The sequence below is a fragment of the Camelina sativa genome, chromosome 3 (genome assembly GCF_000633955.1).
Source record: "Camelina sativa cultivar DH55 chromosome 3, Cs, whole genome shotgun sequence".
Lineage (NCBI taxonomy): Eukaryota > Viridiplantae > Streptophyta > Magnoliopsida > Brassicales > Brassicaceae > Camelina > Camelina sativa.
In genome coordinates this window covers 7473868-7475904 of record NC_025687.1, presented here as the reverse complement: position 1 = coordinate 7475904, position 2037 = coordinate 7473868, and the positions used below count along the sequence as shown (strand labels likewise).

The 2037-nt window shown below is 37.9% G+C and overlaps 1 protein-coding gene across 1 annotated transcript; it reads left to right on the top strand.

Moving 5' to 3' along the window:
* LOC104778741 lies at positions 1476-1987 on the top strand. Its single transcript, XM_010503181.1, has 2 exons — positions 1476-1622; positions 1700-1987. Exons 1-2 carry the CDS (start codon positions 1476-1478, stop codon positions 1985-1987), a joined length of 435 nt encoding a protein of 144 aa, XP_010501483.1.

Sequence of the window (2037 nt, the reverse complement as noted above, 5' to 3'; positions counted from 1 at the left end):
AAAAAAAAAAAAAAAAAAAAAAAAACACCACAAATTCCCCTGAACTCTCAACAAGGAGACATGGAAAAGATAGAGATGGTGGTTAGAACAAACCTCTTCCTGATCAAAGGCAAAACCATCTTCTATTCCAGCCAAGGGTAAATCCTCTTCTTCGTCTTCCAATCCACCCAGCTCAACCTCCTCAACAACATGGTTACCAAAAAAAGCATACTGAGATGCATCAAAGACACCTGCACCCAAGGAATCAATCACCGTTTCTAACATTCATGAGAAGCAAGCATTATTTGAATTCAAAAAAAACTCTAGGGTTGGATCAACATATCATCTTATTTTCCAAATTCATGAGGAGCAATAATATTAGAAACTACTTGTAAACCATTGAAGAGCAAACAAAAGCAAAGTTAAGCATTAGTAAACTTGAGAAAACAGAATAAAACCTGTAGAATTATCTCCAATCTGCTTAAGATCCATGGATTGGGAAGCTTGTTCGATACTACTCCCACAGCCAAGACCGTTCATAATCTATATAGCTCCTTTACCCACATCAATCCAAAATCTTCAGTTAGTCTTTTATAACCCCTACTAGCGTTCTTTAACAAGTCGTGATCGACAAATAAAACCAGAAATATCCCCAAGCGAATTTCAAAATTACGATTCTTAAATCGTTAATGTAGCAGAACGGGGAGGATCGGTTCACGATCGAACTTTTTGTGATTTGAGGCAAGATTGGGTTCCTGGAGTTTGGTTAGGCTCCAGGGACGAGGAGAAGAAGAAGAGCCCTAGATGAGAAGAGAAGATAGCGAGATTGGAGAATTTTGTGATTGAGGAGGAGAAGGAGGCAATGATAAATTGAATAATTCTGACGAAGAAAAAACAAAATTTTATTTTAGAGAAAAAGAGGAGAGGTGGTGTGGGGTTGGGCGGTTGCCAGCTTTTTTTTTTTATATGTTAAAAAGGAGCAGCAACTTGAAAACGATATTTACATATCATCATCTTCCTTTATTTTATCATTAAAATCCGTTAATTATATTTATTACATTAAACCGACCATAATTTTTTATTAGAAACTAGGAAAAAAATGCCTAGCTACACAAGGTATGACGCAATACATGACCACACATCTCAAATTTAATAATGTATGCCCAGTTACATTAAGTATATGTTTGGCATGGCCACATGCACCAAGTACGTGACGTCATGTATTTTACACCATGGACATAAAATCTCGATTCACCGGTCATTTCTCTCGGCAACGACCGGCGTTGACTCATCAGAACCATAATCGGGGAAAACTAAAACCCGACCCGAGCACCTGCAACCAAAATAAAATACCCGACCTGGACCCTTTTTTAATGGGCTTTTTATCTAAATTAAAAAAAACATAAGATCCATAACATTTCCCATTTTTCCGAAATCGACAAAAAATTGAATATTAGGGTTCTTCATCGTTTGAGAAACTTCAATTCGGAGTGAAGATGGAATTAACATCGGAATCGTCTAGTAGTATGAGGAGCAGGTCTGGAGTCGGGCAAGTTTGTGATTGTGGATTGCCGGCGAAGATGTTCATCTCGAAAACGGCAAGAAATCCAAATCGAAGGTTCCTCGGGTGTGAGTTGTACAAGGTATGTATCACTTGAATCTCGATATATGTTGAGGTGAGTAGCTTTGTTGATTAAGTAATTGTTTGATGTTTGTGTAGGAAGGTGGTAATGGTCACTGTAAGTACTTTAGTTGGGTTGATGAAGAAGAAGTGAAAGGCTGGCCGAGAAGAGCATTGGTTGAAGCTCAAGCAGAAATTAATGAGAAGAATAAGATAATAAGTCAACTATCAACGACAATCATGGAGCTGAAGGGGGATTTAGAGAGAAATCAGTTGCAGAAGAAGAAGATTGATGATATGGAAGCAATTGTGTCTCGTCAACGCCTCGTTATCACGGGTTTGACAGGCTTGCTTGTTTGTGCAATTGGAGTCATCGTACTTGGTTAAGTTAATTACTATGTAATGTATTTCATCGTACTTGGATTTGTCAAGTAGTT